Below are 23,222 nucleotides of genomic sequence, written 5' to 3' on the forward strand. Positions count from 1 at the left end.
ACATTGTGACGGAAATTTACAGGAACAAGCTCAAAAACTTACTACAAAAAGAATCAAATACTTCCGGCAAAGTGGACTTGAAAGAAGGTAGTATATTCAAACTTTCTAAACTGCTTATTAAGAACAAGTAACATCATATCTTGTCGATTTCTTAATATGCATTATTGTGTACTATCACAGACACAATATGCAACGGATTTGATCGATGCTGCTGTCTTGTAGGTTTAGCTATTAACTTATTGCATCTTTTACAAGATACTTCAATTATTCATATATGAATGTGCCATTGTCTCCACCAGATAACTGTGTCTATGTACTTCTTTTTTTTCACACAGTCTTCCCTCCAGAGAAGATTGATATCTGAGTGTTGAAGACATTTATCATTGAGACTTCAAAGCTCACTGTTGAATTTCAGAATGATAACGGTGTAGTTGAATGTCATTGAGGGCTCGACACCATCTCATTTAAACGATCATGGCAATTATTCATTCGAAACCAGCCTATTTAAACAACGCCATCCGTATTGCTAGTGGCTTGCAATTGTATTCCTTTTTTGAGGGCATGCCAGTTTTATGCATATACAAATATTGTGTAAAATAATTATCGGAAAGGAGATACCACTATCACATCTTTGATTTTGCGCACAAAACTCAAAGTATATTTATGTATTCTAGTTTTAGTTTGAATTTATGTGTGGAATTAGTCAAATGTTAGATGCACTCGCATTTCTCAGTTTATCTTTCATCTTATAATTAATAGATGACCCTTACCTGTTTTGACTTGATTCAGTTATTTGTCATTCGCAGTTTCCTTTAAACCAATTTTATACTTTTTCGACTTGCCATATATTTAGTCAACTTTTAAGAACCAAATTATAGAGATTTTGTTTTAAAGAATTCATTAATGAAATCTCTGACTATATGATATAATTATATATCCAAACAATCGTATTAGTATAAAGAAATAAAAAATAGCGCAATTTTAGAGGTTGTTTAACCCAAAACATCGCCTTGCTACATCTTTATAGTATTTTCATTTGAAGAGTTTCTTAGGTTGAGTTCCAATCAAAGTGATATAAGAAGATTATTGTTTCAAATCGACCATTTCAACTCGTTATATTATATCACTGTTGTACTTCCATTTAGCTTATTAGATTCATTATCTAGCGACTATGACTTTCTCAATTTGAAACAAGGTGTACTTTTACAATTTCAACAATGTGAACTGTCAATTAGTAGTTCCTCATTATGACATAGAACTTAGATTTTTAAGTTCACAAATCCCTCAAAGCATAGTGTGTTAGTCACCTAGGTTTTGCATTTTGTCATTTGTCTCTCGTATGACATTTTAGTTAACATGTTTGAAGTGTTATCTTCAACAGATCCGTGTGTTGTCAGTATATGCTAGCAGGACTTTTTTTGTTTCACTACTTCTGATTCGGTTTCTAAATCACCGAGGTATTGGTCAAGGTATTAACCTCTATTTCTCATTTACTTTGTGCAAACTAACATTACTGACAAGAATAGACCCTGAGCTAAAAGACTATATTGGTCACTTTTTACCATCGAGACGATATTATTGAAACAAACAGCCTGTAAATGCTTAGAAATTTCTTTAAAAAATGTTACAGTATCAGCCCAGGAACTTTGTACGTAGTAAGGACTGTTATTATAGTGATCAACTATCTAATCATCATTATGACGTTTGCAATGATCTCAAAATAGGCTGTTGCTGGGCGACTAGATGCTTTGAATTTTAATTAATGTCTAAGATGACCATTATCGAATGCCTCATGTTCCAGTAGTTCATTACAGAATGCAAACACGACTTGTAGAAAACAACGTTAAATGTAGACACAGCTACTGACATGACGGACCGAACTGTTCCCTAGAAAGTTTGAGCTCGCTATCAACGCAAATCAGTTTCCAAGTATTTTTCTGCGAGCAACATAATTAATCCAAAAGACATTGTGTAAGCATTTGGCAATTAAAGTGAGATTTCGTTTGTCTCTAGAATATTTCAAATCAGGATTGGCAACAGTGGCATTTTATATTAATTTATTTGACTCTTACATTCACACTGACACTACGGCATATCACCATAAAAATACCAAGCACGTTAAAATGTCCACAATGTCTATCCTTCACCAGGACACGTAAATATTTCAAAATCGTTAGTGTGATGATAGGCAAGGCAGGTATGTACATATAAGGTCACGTGTTTGAGTGGATGACCGTCTCCCAGGAACTAGTGTCCAAAACAACCAGACTCTGTGTCTGTAATGACCTGGTATTATTCCTCCTTCAGAGACACCAGGCACTGATTTACATAACTGGGGCAACATCATATCTTCAGCCTCACATCTTATGATTAATAATAATAATAATATAATAATAATAATAATAATAATAATAATAATAATAATTATGCTTAAGAGTAGCGTCTTTTGTGTGAATTTATCCTGACAGTGATGATATCATTGTATGTGTCAGTACCAATGAATATGAATTCTATCAACACTTTATTGTATACAACCTGTCATAGAGAAAATATATTGATTTGCCTATATGTTATAAGCTCTGATTGCGTGTTTACTTGTAATCTCGCTCATTTGCCGGTACAATGACCTGCTGTGTGAGGATGTACTATTGCAGGTCAAAACACATCCATGTCAACGACGTGACCTAACGCTACCTCAGCCTCCATGCGTAGCTTAACATTTATGCTTCAGCAACTTCTGCTAAGTCTTGTATAATATGTTGTTAACATGTTACTTCTTCTTGAGTGTAGAACAACAGACATAAAGACTTTTCCAAACAACCTATTGGACAGCATGTCATGTATGATTACTCTTGACCATTCACACCTTGTCAAAGCCAGTTACTATATATGAAAGATATGGATTCAAATATCATTAGTACTCTTTAATTTATCACATGCACAAGCCAAGTTTGTCGTCTCCGAACAAAAAATACGGGATTTATTCTCTGGTCGTTCTACGTCACGACAACCCGCGTCTATGTCATCAATTTTGGTGCGTCGGACCTTTTTTGTCGATCTTCGGTGTGCTCGTAAATATGTAAACAAACAACATGGCGGCCGATGTTTCTCCCACGATCAAAAGTCATGTAATGAAATCGATATTTTCACAGACTACGACATTACTAATCCGAACAATGTAAACACAAGAGTGTACCGCCTGTATATTCCGAAGGAATTACGTGAATAATTTGCGGAAACAACGAACTCGAAGTGGTCGCGTATAGCCTACCGTGGGTTCCGTACGCATTGCAAACAGGCGCGACCTTTACAGTGTTCGCGCCGTCGAGATTCAGTCGATATTTGTTCCCGAAAAATAGCGTATCTTCGTCTGTGATAAATTTCTAGGACTATGCTATCTTTGAAATAGAGTATAACTTTGCGGAAGGTAGCCTACGTGTAGACCGAGAGCTGTCATTTGCTCCACACACGAACGAACGTGAGCGCTAACGCACGCACACGACGGACGACTGGAAATGATTGACAACTTGTGCACGGCGTACTGATATTTATTCTTAAAGTAGTTCAAAAGTTTAAACGCGGAATCGTCATGGAAAACTTATTTTATTTTGAAAAAAATAACGAATTCTTGGCTTGTGCATGTGATAAGTATATTATTCCCTAATATTTTTCTTCGTTCAGCTCGGAAAATACTCGTGACGTAATGACCGTGTCACCACTCGTCTTCGACTCGTGGTGACACGGTCATTACGTCACTCGTATTTTCCTTCGCTGAACGAAGAAAAATATGAGGGAATAATATCTAATTGTCCTTCAATTTGCACGACTTTTTATCCCCTCACAATACGTCATCACCAGTTACTATATACAGATATACAGTCAAAAATAAGACATTGTGCAGATCTCTTGAATTTGCCTCCGATATTTGCACGGCAATTTTTATCTATAAGGCAAGTTAATAGCATTCACCTTTTGAAATATTGTTCGTTTGCCTGACCTATGAGGTCAACCATCGCGACGGCTGACCTGTGCAGTGAAATGACATCAGACGTTATCCCTACATATGAGCACACAGTTGGAGTGGACATTACACTGGAACTTCATAAATACGGGAGTTGTAACTTGTTTGAAAGACTTGTCAAGGCAAATCGTCCAAGTTTATGAACTATAGCAACCACTTGCTTGAAAAACAAAAATCTTCTTTGTTGTATTTGTGAAGACACCTTCCATTTCGAGCATTTATGCAATGGTAGTCTGTCACGAGATCTATAATAGTTTTCAAACTAAACCATTGCATAGAAAATAAGTAAATGTACGCGGTTGTTTTGTAAAATATATCATACGCATGCTAGTAAATTTGACAAAATCATGTGAGGTAATCGTTTTACAGAAGGAAGACTGTATGGATACTGAAAACCGAAATTAATTAACCCGAGTAACATATTAACAAGCCGTTTTATCAAATATGGATCTGATTAATTCCACCAGTAAATAGGACATTATCAAATATTTGAAAAACAGTCTATACAGGGACGAAAGTATCGAACATACATGCACACAAAGATTAAAATAACAAGTGTGCTTGTATCTTCCTACTCTGCAATCGCGCCAATATTTCTGTTATGTTGCTGTTCAACTAGAGTTTTTTTTTTTATACATGACTTCACAAATATTCCGGCATAGCTTGCATTAATGCAACTTGTATTCGTATTCTTTCAATATTTAAAAAAGTAGTATGAGGTTTCACTCTTTGCAGAGCTGAGGGCGCTGCATGAGACCGCTACGCACACGACAGTAAGTGTTGGCAGTTGTCGTGTACATAAACATCACATTTGCATTATTTAGCCAATCAAACACAATGTAAATATTTCAATAAGTCATGTTCACAATTCAATTTTAAGGTAAAATGCTCGTCGGACTCTCTAATTTTGGCAATTCTGTTTCTTTCTACTGCTTGTTTGTCATGTCCATTTTTAAGCTCTTTAGAGTGTTTCAAGTTGTCGTGGTCTCACTTTTGTAAAATTAAAAGTTTAATTTGTACTCCTAGGGCTTATACGAGGATGGCGACCATTTCGAAATTTCTGAAGACTCATCCATGGACGCTGTTTTGACAGCTTTGCACTTTCGTTTTGTGGATAGAATCGAAGGGCATTATATACCTTGTTTGCTACTTCTGATAATACATTTATAATTGACGATTCCACCTAATTTATCAGTAAACATTTTGAAAGAGCATGACCTGAGCAAACGGTGGCAAGCACCGTATCACAGAAGGTTAATCTTACATCCTGACAGACGGAGTGCCTGGCTGGTTGGCTATGTTACATGGCAAGAAGAATGTATGAGTAAAATAACGTTGGACACACTGCTTTGCCACTATATACCATACCTCTGAGATATTTTCACAGTTGCAGTGAACCGGTTAGTCGAAAATCGAGTTTTCGACGCATTCCTGAAAAAGGTTGGTGAGTTCTATGAATTAGAAGGGATTAGAAGTAAACGAAAGCGGAAACGATAAACATCGAGGAACCTCCCGTACAACAACCTGACACTTGTGAGGTGTCATTCTCAGATGATAAGTATTTCAAAGTAACTGCAGACGGTTTCTAAATTGTCCATGTAGCAAAGGACGAATTTAGGATACCACGTGGCCGCCTTCAAAATCGCTTGCGTCAACATTATTGGCATCACGCTTGACAAACACACATGACACGACGTGTCTGCCAACAAGACCAGTAACTGGACAACGCTGTGATGTATAATTATTGAAACCTAGGTCACACAAGTTTCCTAATTTTCCTGTCGGACGACGAAGTGTGACCGGACACAGTGGATAACTCGCGATCGAATTATGAGGGCGCACGCTCTAGATAATTATGCAAACCTGTTAAGCATAGTGTATTTGCGTCCGCCATTGACAAATTGCGGCGGCACGTGTCCTGCCAGTCTTATTAAAGGTTATCAATTCTACACTTACTTTAACATTTGTGTACAGATATACACAACCTGACCAGCAAATCATTAAATAGTTTTGCTTTACTTTTGATTAACCCAATGACAGTTCATTCTCTTAGAAAGCAGTACTTCTGATTTGTCACTCACTATCACAGAAATATACACAGGGGAGGTGCTGCTCGGTATAACTTAGACACTTGTTCACATTGGACAAATGACCTCGATTTTCATGAACAGTAGCAGAATGTTTCACTTCATCAATATTAATGCTATATTTCACGTTCACATTAGCAACTCAACGTCACTGTACCCTGAGTTGACATGACCATCTCTGAACAAAATGTTTTGATTAACGTTCTACTAAACTACTGAAATACATAACGCAAACCTACTTTTAAGAGTTCGCTCTGAAGGGCCGACGGTTCTCAGAACTGTCGATGGTAGCCAGCCGACTCCGCTCACCGATGAAATCCCGCCACAACGATTTGGTAACGCTCTGCCGGTGACCTATTTGTGAACTTAACCAGGTGTATGCAAATCGCTACTGTGTTAAATGTCACGTGATCACGAATATTCGCGAAAAATAGCCTTAAGGTCAGATACGTGCTCTCTGCAAGGTAGCAGTAATAGACTAATCACAGCAAAGTCCAACGCACACCAAAACGAATCAGAAAACTTGACAAAACGAATCAGCATTATCGAGTACTTGTAAAACTTATGTGTGTGTATGCCAGGATATTTACTCAATTAATCGTCTAAATGTACATGGTTACAAAACTGCTAATATTCTGCAAATCATGCTAAGTAGTCTGTTGTCCGGGCAACGGCTAGTCCTTTTAAAAAGTTAGGCAAATGGCATGACTTTAGTAGGCTTCCACAGATAAGCGATTTCAGTCATTTCGGTTCGGGAAGCGCTTGACGGAAAGTGGCTAAACGTAAAAATAATTATATAATAGTTTATGAAATGCTTCACAAGACATAGTACACATGTTGTAATATTCGAAACCAACGGCCAAGTAGATTACTTTGCTTGAGGTACAGTGAACCTCGGATACAACTTTTCGGGCATTGCATTCATTGATAATACTTTCCAGTCTACTGCTTAGTGGATTCATTTAATAACACGTAGAAAGTCTTGTTTTTTAACCTGAGACCTAGTTTCCATGATACGGCACACGGTCGGGCGGTCAATAATTTCAAATATCGCTAAATTGTACTACGCTCCTTTTCTTTAATTCAAAGACTTCACAGTAGCTCGTGCTCTGTACCATTGGTTATGAAAGAAAATGATTAAGAGTTTCCCCGAGAAAAGCTTGACCTTAAGTTAAAAACTTCGAGCGTCGTGGCGCATACCACCTGAAGTTTGATCAACTCTTGTAACCTGTACACGCCCTAAACCTCTTGACCTCCGTGTTTGTTTGGCGAATGGAGAAAAGAAATGGAGCGTTATCCACGGTTGCGTTTTGTCGTAAAGAAAACTGAAACGGCTGAAACAGTTTCACTTATTCCATATACCAGAGGCGTATCTTATACCAAACTACACTGTATTGACAATACAGTTTATGGGAAAAAGAACATTCCTGATTTTCGAAAACTTACGCCAAAGAAAACCTTTACTTGCTCTACGAGCTTCAAAATGAGCCCAACAAGTGGTAAACCAAAACGGAATTGTAAAAGTTTGAAAGTCTGAATATCTGGCCCAAACAAATGTTCTATCTTAATAAAGAGCAAGCAAACAGAAACACAGAAAATCGATCACTTGAAAAAAAAAAAGCAAAACAGCAAGCCATCTATTTACGCAACATCCTCATATGATAAATATCTTTGACATCTTCTTGTAGAGTAACAGAAAAAATAGAGAGAACGCGCGTCAAGCGTGCAAAGATTCCCCGGCACAAACGCTGTAGGTTGGAAATCATTTCCATGTGAAAAGATACCTTACTTGAGGTGCGAACTGACTGTCAATCGGTGATTGCTCTTCAATATCAGGGGTGATGTCATTTTCACAAACATTGTGATCTTTTGATCTCTTGATCGGTAATTTATTTACTCTCTGGGAACTTATAAGCCAATAATTCTGCTGATGTGCAGCATTGAATAAGCTCTGTCTGTGATTGGTCCAATGTCACTATTCACAGCGACTTAGGGAGTCTATTTGTATTGTTTTAATTATATTGGTAAGATTCAGCCACCCAAGTCAAGAACAGCTTATTCAATGCTGCACATTAGCCCCATTAAATCGGTAACGCGGACAATTTTCCGCGTCCAGGGATTAGCCTAGATGCATGGTTTGTGCCGGAACATCCCCTCATGAAGAGAAAGTGGACGTCCTTCTGACGGATTGTACCGCAATGTAGCAGTAGCAAGTGGACTGCTTCATAAATTTCCGAATAGAAGTGATAGGTGTGATTGACTGAGAGAGAAACACAATCAGAAGTAAAGTTAACAGCTGAACTCGCATCGCCGTGTTTACATGCCATTGCCTAACGGTGAATGGGTGTTCTATATGAAATAATGATTGATTAGAACTGTAAAATATTGTCTGTGTTTACTCTGACCACATTTGAAAGTGCCGGATGTGTCGGCCATAAAATTCATGGAGAGCTTGACATACCATATTAATCATTTCAAACTTCTGTATAAGACCTATTCAGTGAAAGACCTTTCTAAAACTCTTTAAATACTCCCCCGCCATCAAGAATGCAACAGCGTATTTGATCAAATAAACGTTCTAGCAATGAACAAATAATAATGACGCCATCAACTCATGGGTAACCTAGCCAAACAGCCAGAGGACGTCTATAAATAGATGTCATGAACAGAAACATCATCTGACAACATTAAAACTCATATTGTGACATACAAACTATGTATACCGTCTATTATGTACTTGAAGAAATTGAGAACTAGAGCTACAGAAGTTGACAGCAGTTTATGATTTTGGGATAAGTTTTGAATACCCGATTACATTTCTGTCAAACTGCCGTCCCTATGAACTGTCCTCGCCAACAATTTTGGAAATTAAACTGATCCCAGCATTCTCATGATCAGCAATAAATTACAACAATCACACAAGGTGACATCTATATGTCTGGTTTCGGGATGAAAATATTGTCAACAAAGGGGTGTTCAGTCACTGGTCCACATGCAAGTAAAGAACAGAAACGAACTTGAATTAATAAGTGAATGAATGGAGAACCTTGCGCTCACTGTTTATACAGGCAAAGAGGTGGCCTACTTTTTACACTTTTTACAAGTATTTGAATTGAAGACATTATAGCTGCTTGCACCAAATCTTCAAGGAGCTATATCCTTCCTATAAGTCTATTACCGTTAATTTAAAGTTGATATAAAAAATAGACGTTTGAAATAATGCCAGTTGATATATTATATATGGAAGATATCATTCAGCTTGAGTCAACTTTCATTTTGTATGCCGTGAATTAAAAGGCCGCAGATGCTAAATCGCCGATTTACATGCTCCAGGTATTATCATGCTATGGACTAACACCTTATTCGGGCAAAAGGAAAACCTAGAACGTATTCTGCGAATTAAGTCACATGATCCAGTATTTATTTTTCGGTGTACAACAGTACTTTCAAGTCAAATACCTGCCCCGTCCTGTGATTGTAAGGCGAAGTAAATATTTGATGACTAACATGTCGAGGACTCAAAATGAAAGTAGACTCTCCCGAAGAAATTCGATTAAGTGTAGTTTAAGATAAATTATTCCTCTAATTAGATATTCAAATATCCGTTGTGTAAGACGTCATCGTCTTTAATCTTTCAGAGACAAAATGTGGTTTACATAATTCAAAAAATGAAAAATAATGATAATTCTCACCGTCTGCTTTAAATTTGTGCAATTGTATAGGTAATCCGAGTAATACATGAACGGTGTTTTTTTTCATTTTTCGTGGTCAAGTGGAGTTGAAGTTAGTTTGTCCTAAAGCTGTCAACAAATGGATTAGACCGTACAATCTAATCTAGGATGGTTTGTGATACACCTTCTGCAGCAGAGGTAATTCGTTTCATCCCAGTTGAACTCTATCCTTACTCACCTCCCGTTTTGAAGTAGTTACCCGAGGTCAGGTCATCACACAGACCGAAGCCACGCTGAAATGCGTTTTTGTTGTTCTAACCCCACTATGACCTGTGGAATTTGCCAGTATCGCAGAACGTTATTGATATTCTCACGATTAATTTTTTCGCTTTTGCCAAGATTACGTATATGGTAGAAACACGCCGATTTAATTCAAGCAATACAGATTCAAACTATAAAAATTAATGTCAGTAATAAGATCATGAAAATGTTGTACGTTAGATATTGCATGCGACTTTTGTGATGATTGATATGATAAGATGACACGGTGCTTGGGTACGACCACGCGGTAGAATATATGGTCATCTCCTTGACAACGGCTTCAACATAGATAAACAAAATCCTGTCTGAATTAAACAATTATGGTCACGGGGGTTCGTGCAAACTAAATGAATAGAACTAACTGCACTTTGACGGGATTCAATAGCCAAACTGCCCTCGTCACTCCAAGCCAGATCGTTCGGTTGCTATGAATGTAAATATAACACATTTTTCATGACAATACATTCCTTCGACGCAACGACATGATGTATTTGAATATAGTGAAATAAGGCGAAAATACAAATTTAATTCTTTTAACAATACCAGGTATTTATCGTGACTGAGTGCCGAATACGTACAGAGTTGATACATCCATGGTTTGTCACCATGACTACAATGACAATAACAGTGGGCATCACCATGACAGCAGCTGGGCTAATGGCAAAGGGAGACCTAAGTCTGGTTCGGTTTAAACATGGGGTCAACGACAGTGTCATTAACCAACCGAAGTAAACTTAAGAAATCAAAGTGAAATTACTGGTGGGCGTCTGCAGAATAGCGTGTACCTGTTAACGGTGTAAGACTATGAATACTCAAAGTAAAGAGGCAGAAACTGAGTTTGTCGAATTTTGCAAACCTACCCCTACAAAGGCGACCTAAATTTTAGATGGCCAAAGTTTCATAATTACGGGAAAATCAAAGAAGTTAACACTATTCAAAAATGTGTGATGCAACTCACTACTTCAAGGCACTTTAGGGGACAGGAAAAAACCAGAGATAGTTGTCTGAGCGTGCATGTATGCTGAACGACAAAATGTTGAAGTTACTTCGATCTAATGAGAGGCAGAATATAATGTTCCAGTTTTTGCGTATTTTATTCCATTGTATCAAGCGTTCTCATTACGTTTTTAGAAGTATTTTGGACAGAATGGAAACTTTGGATGCACCTGACAGCCAGCATCGCTTACCAATGGAAGAAAATCAATAATGATATGCTCTGCCTGAAACAGAGGTTATGGCCACTTAACAGGTGTCAGCTTTGACAAACCGACCCCTAGGGCAAATTCAGTTTGCGTAAAAAATTTCAGAAATTGAATTTAAAATACACTCGATAAAATTTCCACCATGTGAAAGGGGTTCTCTCATGACCAAATTCCGCAGTTCCATACGCAAAGTCACCGGTCCAAAACTTACTGACAAAGAGGGGTAAACGATAAGACTGTTCAATTAAATTGAAAATACAGGATTAAATGAACAAGTGTAATGATACGTGCAAATTTGAAGTAAGACACATGGAGACCTATACATGCAATCCGGGACGATCCTTTCTCTCAGAAAATGAATCGTTCCGTGGAATGACGACTTATCTTTAATTGATTTCCAAGTATTCCGTCACGTGTTGTGAAATTGACAAATCACCGCGCAGAGTTAATACAGCCTCTCTTTTCGCAGCGCATCGGAAATATTTTAAGACTTTAAATGCGTGCATGCCAAACTAAGCAAAATGTACGTATAACAAACACCGGGCATAAAAATGCTTGCAATGTACTGACCGGACTTTGCTGGCTGAAATTTTTAACTGGCACACCACATCACAACACTGGATTAATTATGAACACAGCTGGTCGAAATCAATAGATAATGTGACCGAACACCTAGCGCTATCTCATGTAACTGTCGGTAATGGTTTTGCGTAATTATCTGCTTATCAAAGATACATTAATCAATGGGGTAAGTGCGATAGTTATTATTTATGTATAATCTCGACTTGTACTGTCTGTGGCCATTGATGCGCGGGATAAATTAAAGGCGTTCCTAAGTCTTCAAACTCATTCACAGCTTCAAACACCTACCAGATAAGCTTGAAGTGTCCGTCACTGATAAGTGACGCCAATTTTTTTTCGAGGTAATGTCAATGTATCAAAATAACCCCCCAAAATAATGGTCTGTTCTGGTCAAACAGTCAAGTCGAAACCACGCCTTCAGCTTCCAGGTAAAAAAACTGAAGCGTAATCTACATTAATCGACAGCTCTCGAAGAACGGCGTCGCTGGAAACGTGGATAATCAGTCGCTGACACTAAAATTGTGACGAGATTTGGTGAGTCACCTATGGATCAATCTACGCAGCATTTTATTGCAATTTCAAATTCCCCGATCTGTTGCCAACTAGACTAATGTTCCAAAGAGAGTCATGAAACTACACTCGCGTGCGAAATCTGAATGAGCTTATTTTAACCTGTTCCAATCGCGTCATATACGCACCAGTCACTGCTATTTATTGCTATTTTCCCCCACAATAATTTTCGTTATCCTGTATTTTCTGTGTCAAATTGTAATGCTTTTGATTTCCGTGAACGCATATTTAAGTTAGTATAGAACGCAAAGAGTGCAACTTTCGTTTCTGCTGATGGTGCCAGGGCAGTCATGTATAACATGTTGCCAGTGACGACGCATCGTTGGATACAAGTCTATCAGACGCAGGCTCAGAGTACAACTGGATCTAGTAGGCTAACTTCCACTATCTAGCTACCCTGGTATTCTGCGCTTCACAGGGTTTTTGTGCAAACAAGACGACGCCAGATTCCCGCCCACCCCACGCTGATATTTGGCTTCGTGATGACATCCGGCAGAGTATCACGCATCGAAGAGAAAGATAAAAAATGACGCAGAAATTAGGCTTTTGTGGTCTTGATCGTGTGGCTTTTCCATTTTTTTCCATTAATGGCATACAGTCATCTCTCTCCCCCTCCCTCTCTCTCTCTCTCTCTCTCTCTCTCTCTCTCAAAATTTCATTGAGGAAGGTTTGAGCAAAAGTTTGAATCATTCAGCTTCAAGGCGCTTACTAACTTAGCTGAGAACTGTACAGGTGCGCTATCACAATGTTTACTCTTATCAACGAGATTTGCTCTTTCATACAGAGGCTACAGGTGGTGCTCATAAATTGTATTTCTGACACAAAGCATGACATGGCAGGCTTTTCACTTGTATCAGATAAAACTACTCAGCACATCTACACTAGACTCAAAAATTAAAGAACTTTACAGTCGATACAGTCTTCAAGTAATCCAGACCTTTGAATTGAGAGTTTTTTTACTTTTGCTCATAATTATTCAAGATCTCCATGCCAAGTTTGGAATGTGAAAACAGCATCATCAATTTTACCCGCATAAATACAAAATTGCGCATTCTCTCTATGAAATAAATTAATTTCCGAATTAAACAATAACAAGAAGATCGTTGACAGTTTAATTTCCTCCACAGTTTTCATTATAAATCTATATCTGCGTAGTCCCAAAAGTTGAGTGCCAAGAAGCTATAAAAATTGATGGAAGTGACCTTTATCGTTCTGTAGTAGAGTTTTTCTGGGCTAGGAGACCAGAGTCCATGATCTGAAGTGGCGACTGCCCTGGAAATGTTCCGGGGCGTGCACAAGTGCTCAGTCTGATTTATAACGTTACCATTCACAACGACCTTTGACAATTGTGCATAGTAGACAGAGCACTCAAGTTTTTAGAACCTGTCCGTCAATGTGGCGGTTTGGTTGCTTTTTCATTTATTTTTGTTTTGAAAGAAAGTTTTGACTCACAGTATTTGTGTATGTAAGGTCTATCACATTTAGGTCTGTTCATACTCCGATTCATGCTGATTGGTACTAACAGCTGAGCAACTGGCCATTCTTTGACCTTTGTGTCTTTCTACTCTTAGCATATTTAGCAGTCTCTCGACATTTCCGTATTTATTACATTTTCTGACACATGCTGTAAATAAATAAACATGCATTATTTCCTTCTTTCTAATCCCTAGTGACGCACACCTGCGAAGATATCTTTGAAACGATGAGCAAAAAGGGTAAGTGTTATCATTCTCTGTGACTATAGTAAGTTATGGGGAACCTAACATTTGGCTCATATAATTATTTTACATGGATAACAATAATTGAGCATGAGGCAGCCATAGGGTAAATAGCGAAAGATATTCAACGTAAAACTCAATAATCCTTTAGACGGTGTGCTCGTTTATAATTATTATAGTTTTCTCACAACCACTAAATAGCAAACTCACATTTATTTTAAAATCTGCAATTTAAATGTGCAAGACCGGGAAGGGTCTCGATGTCTTTTTTAATGTCGAACGTACACATGTAGAATATCAACGACTCTTGCAGGAAAAAAACGTATTCTTTTCGTTAATAACCAGGCTTGGTAACCAGTATCGCTGATCGATTCTAAAAGGAAAGAAACACTTCGATATTTAATACAGAAAAACTATTCTCTCTACTTATATGAATTCCTGTCAGGGCATTAATACAACTTTTATAGTAGTTTGGATTCATACCATTTATACACTGTCTTAACAATATTTAAGGCAAACTACCAAAGGTAATTCCACTGTGTTACCCGGACAACTATGTATGGAAAGGAAGTAAAGGTGTCCTGGAGAAAAAAGGCAAACGTCGAGGGAAACTCGTAGTGTGTGAGGACGCCATAGATTTCTTGCGTTCCATCGACGGGCCAATTTGTCCCGTTGCTGTCACTGGTCCAGCTAGGTGTGGAAAATCGTACATATCGAGTCAGCTTATTGAACCAAGACCACAAGATACTGTCTTCAAAACATCACATAAACAAACTCCAGAGACGATGGGTAGGTATATGCCTTTAGCGTGCGTATGTATTTATGTAATGTACTTTATGTATGTACTGTATGTATGTATGTATGTATGTATGTATGTATGTATGTATGTATGTATGTATGTACTGTATGTATGTATGTATGTATGTATGTATGTATGTATGTATGTATGTATGTATGTATGTATGTATGTATGTATGTATGTATGTATGTATGTATGTATTATGTATGTATGTATGTATGTATGTATGTATGTATGTATGTATGTATGTATGTATGTGTGTGTGTGTGTGTGTGTGTGTACGTACGTACGTATTTATGTATGTATGTATGTATGTATGTATGTATGTATGTATGTATGTATGTATGTATGTATGTATGTATGTATGTATGTATGTATGTATGTATGTATGTATGTATGTATGTATGTATGTATGTATGTATGTATGTATGTATGTATGTATGTATGTATGTATGTATGTATGTATGTATGTATGTATGTATGTATTTATGTATGTATGTATGTATGTATGTATGTATGTATGTATGTATGTATGTATGTATGTATGTATGTATGTATGTATGTATGTATGTATGCATGCATGCATGCATGCATGCATGCATGCATGCATGTATGCATGCATGTATGTATGTATGTATGTATGTATGTATGTATGTATGTATGTATGTATGTATGTATGTATGTATGTATGTATGTATGTATGTATGTATGTATGTATGTATGTATGTATGTATGTATGTATGTATGTATGTATGTATGTATGTGTTAGTGTGTGTTTGTGTGTTTGCGTGTATGTACGTATATACGACGGTAGAGTGACCTCCAGCACGTGGTCACTAATACGGAAGTAGAGACCAAACTTAAAGTCGGACAAGATAGTACCTGTTATGTTATATACTGTTAGAATTTCCACGTTTTCCCGTGCAGCCGTGGACGTAAATTTCATAGATAGATAGATAGATAGATAGATAGATAGATAGATAGATAGATAGATAGATAGATAGATAGATAGATAGATAGGTAGATAGATAGATAGATAGATAGATAGATAGATAGATAGATAGATAGATAGATAGATAGATAGATAGATAGATAGATAGATAGATAAATGTTTGCTGGTTTTGTCCTTTTCTGCATGCAATCATGTAAAATTGTAATGTTACCCCTGTGCATGTAGAACCATGCATGATCAAACAATCTCACACTACTACGTCAATATCATTATCGTTTCATTTTATTGTAAAGCGTGGTTTGGTAGGTGAAGAGTAACAAGTATTCATTGAACTTTTAACGTATTAGGTAATATGTCTGCAACATAAACCCACTTATCGTTGTATATAAATAAAATTATCCGTGACAAATCATGAAGATCTTCGCCTGAACAGTTACTGTACAATTTGTTTTGGTTCTGTCTCAGTTTATTTTCAAGCAGATCGAAAAACGCAGACAAAAGATATTGATAATTTTACTCTATTTACGAGACAAACATCGATTGAATGTTCCAGGAATATGGATAAGCACTGACGTGTTTAAGAAGAAGATGAAAAACAAAGCGGAGATGTCTGTGGTGATTATGGACACTGAGGGACTTGGCGCTTACAACGCTTACAGCCAAGATGATTGCAGTTGTTTTCGTTGATGGCATTGCTGTCGTCGGTGTTGGTGTACAACAGCAGAGGATCCCTAACATCCGAGGATATCAAACAGTTAAGGTTAGTGTTCGTTTTTATTTCAAGTGAGAGGTAATCACTATTAAAGTGGTAAATTATTAAAACTGAATTACTTTATCACCATTCTCGCATTTCTCTGTCTCCTTGGATACATTTGGTATGTGGTTAAGGCGTTAAACGTTTGGTGTGTCCTTCACTGAGTAGTTTTACCCTACTTAATATGCCTTGTCACTCTTTCGGAAGTGGTATCCTTCTCTAACACCATCGGCATTTTACTGACCGTAACATTTGAATAACACATCAGACTTACAAAAATGTCACTCTAGGGAGGAACTCAAGATGGGAAAATACGGTTAAATGCAAACTAAACCTTTTTTCTTTTGGGATGAATGACAAATTTTAGGGAACCGTGTACTGGTTACATCCTTCACAGACCTATAACTTTGTTTCTTGTTGAAGGTAGAACTCATCTAATAAGTGGGAGTACTGTGCCTATTACACTTGATCATCGTTCAGAAGTATTCCTTAAAATTCGATTTTTCACAACAAAATCCCCAACTCCCCAAAAAACATCAACAATGTTACCTCCAAACATTAATCGTCCTTGAACGAATTTAAATCAAAACTTCGTCACCAGGGTGTTCGCACTTGTATGTAACCTTTCTTTAAAGGGAAGAGGAGTTTGAGGTCATAGGAAATTAGTTCATTTAACTTTGAGAATGCTTTAATAAAGTTCATACTAAGTGAGCTGCTAGGCTACTCAAACACATAGAACAGTCCATAGAACAGTCCACTATAAATAGGACCTGTTGCTTCTAATGGGTCTGTCATGAATTGTTTGAATATCCATGCGAATCGAAACAAGATAATTTCTCATCGCGTTTCTCAAATTACAGCTGGGTGAGCACTCTTGGTGACATGATCCACGGGGAAAGGGATGGAAAGACATCGAAATGTCGAGAGGATGACTTTATCAGATTTTTCCCGAACTTCATGTGGCTACTCCGTGATGTGACCATGTCCTTCACTTTGGAGAGAGATGGTGAAGAGGAAGAGGTAGAAGTCAAAGAGTACATTCTAGAGGAGGTGAGTGATAAACACCAAAACGCCCAGGTAACATTTTAATCAGCTTGAGGACAGTTTCTAAGACTTTAATATTGCAAGTGATTTTCACCCAGATTTATCAAAATTACTGTCGAACTTGTCTTAATAACGAGTTTGAAATGACGAGTGGTTACTAAAAGAAATTGAATAGTGTGAAATCAGTAACTAACTTTGATGCCAACAAATTAGTCAGTCGACAAATTCTAGTTAACAAGCTAGTTTGCTTCTATACTTGATAGTGAATGTACAAGTGATAAACACACAATCAAATACTTTGAAAAAAAAAGATGCTACAATAATTGCAGAAAGATTAAGAGGAAACTAACAAAGGCAAATACGTAATTTATTCTCCTTTTTGACAACACTTTAATACCTTATTCCTTCCAGGTACTGAAGTTAGAGAAGGAAACTGCTATGTCAGGCAAAGCCGTTAAAGAGTTTAATGGTTATCGCAGAGCAGTTTTGAAATCCTTTCCTGTCTTCGACGCCGTAAAACTTCCATTGCCGTCAATTGATCCAAAGGTCCTTGCTAAGATGGATAAAGGGGCTAACCGTAATCGCTTGGACTCAAAATTTCTGTCCGAAGTCGATGATTTCGTGGAACGTTGTGGAAAACTGATGAAACCAAAGAAAGCTTGGCCTTACGTCGGTAACATAACCGGTCGACGTGAGTACATTTTTGTTTGTTTCGTGCAACAACGAATTTAATTACACATGCACGAGTGTTATCCCTAAAGTTGAAATTGTTTGGGTTAGACGTGGCAAGTGCAACACGCCGTTTAGTAAGTTTCCAGTTTATTTCTCATTTTGAAGAAACTTCGTGACATTTTCTAGAGTACTGACTGGCATATGTTAAACAACCTAAATTTAAATATACACATGAATCTCTATGTCTCTTTAGTTAACAAAGTGGAACTTAGGTGAATTTCATTGAAGACACTTTTTCAGATCGAATGCCCCTAGAACCATAGTTCTACCTTCTAAGTCTAATACACATAAGAATAGTTTTCAACTCCATTTAAGTATCCGGGAGAATTTACCTTTTCAATGTCTTGATGTCGTAGAAATATACTGAGAAATAAATTATTTGCGACTAACTAGAAAAGACAACAGATACTAGAAAAATTGAAGTAATTTTCACCTCTCATCTCCGCATTGCAATGGCCTTGAATTTCTAACAGTGGTCAATAAAGCGAATTACCAGCATTAATAGAGTAACGAAACAAGGTTTAGAATTCTTCCGTACTGAATTATATATCCTATCCACAGAATACGCCGAGTTACTCAAACAATACGTCACGGCATTTGCATCTCCCGGTGCTATGTTGCAAATCAACACCGTAAGTCACAAGGTTATAGAGACCCTGTTGGGTGAAGTGCGAAGGGAGGCTTTAGATGATTACAAGGGCAACATGGCGGCGTTTGCCGAGTCAGCTCTTCCCTGTGCCACATACGAAGTCATCAACACGCACAACAAATATCGTTTGAAGGCGATGAGGATGTTTGAACAGAATTCAAAGTATATTAATGACGCCGATCGACTACACTCCTACAGACAGTCACTGAAGGTAAGGAGGAGCAAACGACAATATTAGTTCAATTGTGGTTCAGGCATAGGACATTTCATTCATTCGTTTTAGCTCACGTGTTCACACGTTGGCTAATGTCGTAGCTATGTCTTACTGTCTGCTGGTGTGTTTGTATTTGTGTCTGTCTGTTTACACGATGACTCAACAATGCCTGAAAGGATTCAAATCAGATTTTGCGGACACATACTATATGCTAATCGCAAGAAGTGATAAGATTTTAGTTAGTGTGGCTTGCATATTAATGAAGTTATGAAATATAATTGTTTTTCATATAATGGTTTCCTATCAAGACTCTAATGACAGTGTCGATATATAACAAGAAATACTGCATAAAATTTCATGGAGCTTGTCACACATAACCATCTCAGAACATTATGATGACACTGTTATTGTCATATCAATTATCTGCTCATTTGAATATCGAATGATCGTTTGCAATTAGTGATATAACTCCGAAATTCCTACACCTAATTTGATGATACCAACTACAAATATTGATCTGATGGATATCTAGCTGAACTCAGAAGCACTGAGCATTGTCAAGTTAGAATTAGCTCATTTGCATATTTATGAAGATTTGTAATTAGTCTTATAACTCCGAAATAACTGCATTAAATTTCATGAAATCTATCAGGTTGCAGATTCTGATCCGACAAATATCTGACTGTTTGTTTGTAATTAGTGATATAACTCTTAAATTGTGGCACCAAATTTGATGAAACCTGCTACAGAAACTGATCTGATAAATCTCTCTCTCCTCAGGATCTCATGGCCATGTATGACAAAGATGACTGTCATAAATGCATCGGTGGGCATCTTGACAAGATACTACTTTCTAACGAGAAGAAATCTGAAGCATTCTGCAAGAAGCTAGTCGAAAACTTGGTGGACGAGGAGTTACGTCCGTTAATAGACGCCGAAAGAAATGAGGACGAAATTAGTTTGAAAATCGCCGAGGTTGAACGACTGTACAAAGCAAGGCACGAGGCCCATACATATGGGATGTCTACAAAAAAGATTTGGCAAAGGTAAAAAGGCAATGGTCTTAAATAATAATAATAATAATAATGGGTTCTTATATAGCGCACATATCCATAAGTACATGTGCTCAAGGCGCTTTTCAATTATTATTACCCCTGGTCACTGGACCTAATATGATACCACTCAACTCCCTGGGGAGCAAACAACAGCTCACATGAGCAGCCAATAAGCGCAGCAGAGCTGAACGCACACACTACAACCACTGTCCTACCAGGACCCATCACTCCTGGGTGGGGAGAAGCAATGAGGAAAAAAACTGCCTTGCTCAAGGACACAACACCAAGGCCATGCCGGGGCTCGAACTCACCATCCAGTGATCGTGCGTCCACTGCTCTAGCCACTGGCCCATAATGCCTCAAATGATGATTGACGAAACATAGTCAAAGGCCATATTAAACACTCATAAATAGAGATGAAACATTTAACCATTGCTTAATATTAGTACCAGGCGTTCTACCTGATTTCCTAGAGCAGTGTGAAAGGACAATCCTTCCGTGCATGCAAATGTAAATTTACCTATGCAGGTGTTCATGTCAATCAACTCTCTCTGTTCAATCACAACGCTTTACATTCTGTTTACTTTTTACAGAAAATAGAAGCAATGTCAGGTATCGCGTCGACGTTAAAGAACAAAAACAAGGAAGACGAAGAATTTAGGTACAGAAACGTCCTTGGACTTTCTTAAAGACAGTTCTTTAAATCAGATTAATTAATAGGAACAACATTGCAGTCGATAACAATGAGAAATCCACATAAACAACACGTGCGAATTATATTAACATCATCATATAAAGGCTAGTGGTTTATGCCCTAAAATGTTCCAAATTGACCCTGTAAATGTACTAATGTATATAGTTGGAATACGTCACGCAAGACTTCGCATAGTGGTTGATGTATACTTTAATCTTTGACAGGAAAAAGCAAAGGCCAGAGAAGAGATGCGAAGTATTAAAATACAGAAGAAGAAACATTGGTGAGCATCCATAATTATATCAAGATCTAGATTTACAACTTTTGCGCCGGCGCGACGTTTTGGCTTTTATTATTTGTATTAAATACTCAAAATATTCCCACATTATCTTTCCATATTTACATATTTTAAGATGGCGTGGCTCGTAACCAATACACTTTTTACGAAGCAGTATTTATCATTAAAGATGAAAAGGAACCCCCGCATTTTTAAAAACGCAGAAAATCAAAGTTTAAAATTTAGTATGGTAGTTAGTAGTGGTTTACTCGAAAAATAGAGGGTACAAGTTCGGGGTAGAACACCTCAATTTTTGTATTGATGATACTGATTAATTTACGTCAAAATCTTGAAGATAATTTATGGAATTTAATATCTCATTTGAAACTAAAGTATGTATAACAGCAAAAAGAAAATCTTGTTTTGTATTATCTATCCTCATTCCTAAATGGCAGGAATGATAAAATGATAATGATAAATGATGATCATGATAAGCAAAAGTGAAATGACTCTCATTCAACATTTAAAAAATTATTCCCGACAAAATTGTCATTTTCGTATGTAGTAAATAAAGATCATACCATGAAAATGTCAACACATATTTTCCAGCAAGAGTGGAGTTAAATATTTTGCAATAATGTTGAAAGAGGGAGAAAAAAAGGAAGACAGGTAATCGGAGATTTACATAAATTTGAACGGGTTGGCACTTATTTATCATCCACCCTACGTCTGCTTGTCATGCTCATATTTAAACCAATATTTAAATCGGGGGATAATAAATTAACATTAATAGGATGAATTTTTGCCCAAAATGTGATTTTTAGCAAAATATGCTGTGTTATGTGTTGTGCCACCATGTTCTGGTATTCTGCTACACCACACAACATTCCTTTGTTTTAGAAATTATTATCTCGTTTATACTAAACATTCGTTACTGCAAGGATGCGTAATGTTTTTACGCAATGACAGAAAAGTATTAATGTATGTAATTATAGAGATACATGCGTCTTCACTGTGCATCTTCACCATACATGAATTGTCATAAATTTCTTGGATGCATTTCACGAGCATCTTTTAAAGCAACTAGTATTGGAAGTCAACAAAAATTGATTGACCTGGCAATATCTCGTGCTATTCAAAAGTGTTTGAAAAGCAAGTAAGTTGACATATAAGAAGAACAGACAATAAGTAAGGTCATACGCATCGTCATAGGTTTAGCCTTTTCTTGTTACAGTTATTATTCACTATCCTGACATCTTATATTCAAACAGCGGAAAAGTCGACAGGAAGACATCATCAAACAAGAGAGGCAAGTAGAAGATGATTACAATGAAAGGAGCGAAGCCATCTTGGCACAGGTAACACAGCTTCTCAAGACGCACGCTGGTCTGGCAAAAGAGCTGCAGGAGGTGAAAGCCAAGCTTGAAGAAGAGACCAAGAAGATGAAAGAAGAATTGAACATGAAAAAGAAACAAATGCAATAACTTGTATTGACTGATAATGGCGTTTTTTTTAAACATAAAGTGTCAAGTTGACAAGAGAAATGTATCCAAACGTAGTCCGCACTATTAGAGAACATAATGTATAGGAGTTGCTAGTTTGGCACATCGTGGAGATTGTGCGCAGATAACCACCTCGCGTTGTTACCAGAGTGATATTGTTAGCAAGTTATTACATTCAAAATCATTATAACAGCAACATAAATTATGTTAATGTATGTTGATGAAGCATTTATACACAAAGCTACTTACATGGCATGGGAATCAGTATCTATCGACATGATCGACTATTTTTTAGTAGTGCACTATTAAAAATCGCCAAGGAAGATCATTCTACTAAAATATATCTGAACCAACACTACAATCCTAGTCAATATTAAT

At 37.2% G+C, this 23,222-nt stretch overlaps 1 protein-coding gene across 1 annotated transcript; it reads left to right on the plus strand.

Moving 5' to 3' along the window:
- Window positions 1-12,209: 12,209 nt before the first annotated feature.
- Window positions 12,210-21,308, plus strand: LOC139125911 (guanylate-binding protein 1-like). The gene is made up of 10 exons (XM_070691995.1): window positions 12,210-12,418; window positions 14,125-14,169; window positions 14,686-14,961; window positions 16,477-16,683; window positions 17,538-17,727; window positions 18,133-18,412; window positions 19,015-19,313; window positions 20,097-20,362; window positions 20,965-21,031; window positions 21,288-21,308. Exons 4-9 carry the CDS (start codon window positions 16,610-16,612, stop codon window positions 20,969-20,971), a joined length of 1,116 nt encoding a protein of 371 aa, XP_070548096.1. The 5' UTR covers window positions 12,210-12,418; window positions 14,125-14,169; window positions 14,686-14,961; window positions 16,477-16,609; the 3' UTR covers window positions 20,972-21,031; window positions 21,288-21,308.
- The last annotated feature ends 1,914 nt before the right edge of the window (window positions 21,309-23,222 follow it).

This window comes from Ptychodera flava (genome assembly GCF_041260155.1).
Source record: "Ptychodera flava strain L36383 chromosome 3 unlocalized genomic scaffold, AS_Pfla_20210202 Scaffold_26__1_contigs__length_13983176_pilon, whole genome shotgun sequence".
Taxonomy (NCBI): domain Eukaryota; kingdom Metazoa; phylum Hemichordata; class Enteropneusta; family Ptychoderidae; genus Ptychodera; species Ptychodera flava.

Bases quoted from the DNA above. Each gene is read 5' to 3' on its own strand.
- LOC139125911 (XM_070691995.1), top strand. From the start codon at position 16,610: ATGGCATTGCTGTCGTCGGTGTTGGTGTACAACAGCAGAGGATCCCTA. The intron at 17,728-18,132 runs GTGAGTGATAAA...TATTCCTTCCAG, and splicing joins AAGAGTACATTCTAGAGGAG to GTACTGAAGTTAGAGAAGGA. The intron at 18,413-19,014 runs GTGAGTACATTT...TCCTATCCACAG, and splicing joins CGGTAACATAACCGGTCGAC to AATACGCCGAGTTACTCAAA.